Genomic DNA, 2,237 nt, shown 5'->3' on the forward strand with positions numbered 1-2,237 from the left:
AAAAAAAAAAATAATAATAAATATTTTATAAATTTTATGAATAAAATAAGACCAGATAAATATCAAGATATATCGTATATATTATATATTAATAAAAAAAAAAAGAAATTAAAAATAAATAAGATGAAAAAGAAGAACAAAAGAAATAAAGAGAAATTAAAAAAATATCCTTTTTCATATATAATGAATACTAAAAAAAAAAAAAATAAATATGTAATATCTAATAATAATATGTTAGATAAAATAATCAATTCCTTTGATTCTTTACAAATAAAATTAAAAAACATTTTCTTCTTTTTTTATACATCGAACATGAATATGTATATAGGAATATTTATAAGAAATATTAAATCATTATTATTAAATAATCATATCTATAATAAAACAAATTGTCATCATTTAAAATATATACAACAAATTAATAAATGTATTATATTTACAAGAGATAATTATTTAAATCATGAAAAGATTCAACTTTCTATATTTGAAATATTTAATAATAATAATACGTTGAACGATAAAAAAAATAAATGTATTTATTATTTATCACCTTTGTTTTTCTTTTTAAATAAATATCATAATAAAAAGAAAGGACTTACAAACAAGATTAGAAAACATAACACTTATGAATATAAAGATAACCACAAGGGAATAAATAAACATGCATTCATTCATACAAAGAAGAAATTTGCACATGCATATGACATGATATATTTTGATGAGGAGCATATAAGAAGATATACAAATATAAATAAAGATAAAGAAAAAATTAGAAAAAAACAAAAAAATATGTGTCTTTTTAAAAAAGGGACATCTATATATTCATTCAAAGATATTAATAAAAGTTTGTCAGATAATTTACATTTATCTTATTATAATAAGAAAAAAAAAAAAAAAATAATATCACATAGAAATAATTATAAATCATGGACATTTTTTGATTGTCTATATAAGATGAAACAAAATATTTATAAGAACTTTTATTCAACAATAGAATCTAATAAATTAAAATTTTTTAAAATACACAGAGGGAATGAAAAAAAAGTTTATTTTTATTCTCCTTATAATATATATTTAAGAAATAATACAACCAATTATATGAACATAAAAAATCATGATGAGAAAAAATTAAATGAACGAACATATATTTCTTTTTTAGAAAAGAAAAAGAATAAAAAAGAAATGGTGATAGATATTAAATATTATAAAAAAATCAATAGTCAAAACGGAAAAATTAAAAATAAAGTAAAAAGAAAAAAAAAAAAAAAAAAATATATATATATCAAACAAAATAATATTGATTCAAGTGGTTATAATAATGTAAATGTATGTATGTCTTATGAATCATCAATACATCTCTCATTTAAACACACATTTCAAAATATTAATATTTATATACCATTATATTTAATTGTAGAAATTAATAAACTTTTAAAAGCATCAAAAATAATTCAATTATTAAATAGTAAATTATTAAATTTTAAATTATTAAATTTTTTTCAAAATATAAAAAAAAAAAAAAAATTCCAAGATGATAATGATATACAAATATGTAATAAGAATCATGTTGTGAATTGTCAGAATAATATTAATAAAAATAAGATGACACAAAAATTATTAATTACATATAATTTTAAATTATTTTTTGTTGATAGTAAGATCCATTTTTTATCTCCATCTATTTTTTTTATATACAATGTAAAAGAAAAGGATGAAAACATAAATAAAATGAATATTTTTGATAATAAAATTAGAATATCAAAGGTTCAAAATAAAATATATACAGATAATTCGAATGGACATATTTTTAAAAAACCTATTCAAAGTAATGACATATATATGTATGAACTAAAAAAAGATAAAGAAAATAAAAAAATTGATAAGAAGAATAAAAAGTATCAAAGTAGTTGTGAGGGTTCGACTACTTTATATAATTCTTATTTAAAAAAAGCAGAAGAAAAGAAAAAAAAATATATAGATAAAAAAAGAAAAAAAAAAAAAAATGTATATTTATTATTAAAAAGAAAAAGAGAACAATATAATGAAGAGAATTTAAATAAGAAAATTTTTTTATATGACATATTTTTAAGTGCAAATTTTAAGGTTGATATTAAAAAAATGCGTGGTAAAAAGAAATATATATATGAAGATAATAAAGATAAAATGGAAATTATATATAACATGGATGATATAAAAAATCTAGAAAATAACATAAATGATAATAATAATAATAATAA

General features: G+C 16.1%; 1 protein-coding gene across 1 annotated transcript; it reads left to right on the forward strand.

The window, feature by feature from the left end:
* PGSY75_0003600E (hypothetical protein) lies at positions 1–2,237 on the forward strand (the record flags this gene model as incomplete). The annotated part of the gene is made up of 1 exon (XM_018783169.1): positions 1–2,237. A coding segment is annotated over one exon (2,237 nt), but the record flags the coding sequence as incomplete, so codon positions are not given.

Source organism: Plasmodium gaboni, assembly GCF_001602025.1.
Source record: "Plasmodium gaboni strain SY75 chromosome Unknown, whole genome shotgun sequence".
Taxonomy (NCBI): domain Eukaryota; phylum Apicomplexa; class Aconoidasida; order Haemosporida; family Plasmodiidae; genus Plasmodium; species Plasmodium gaboni.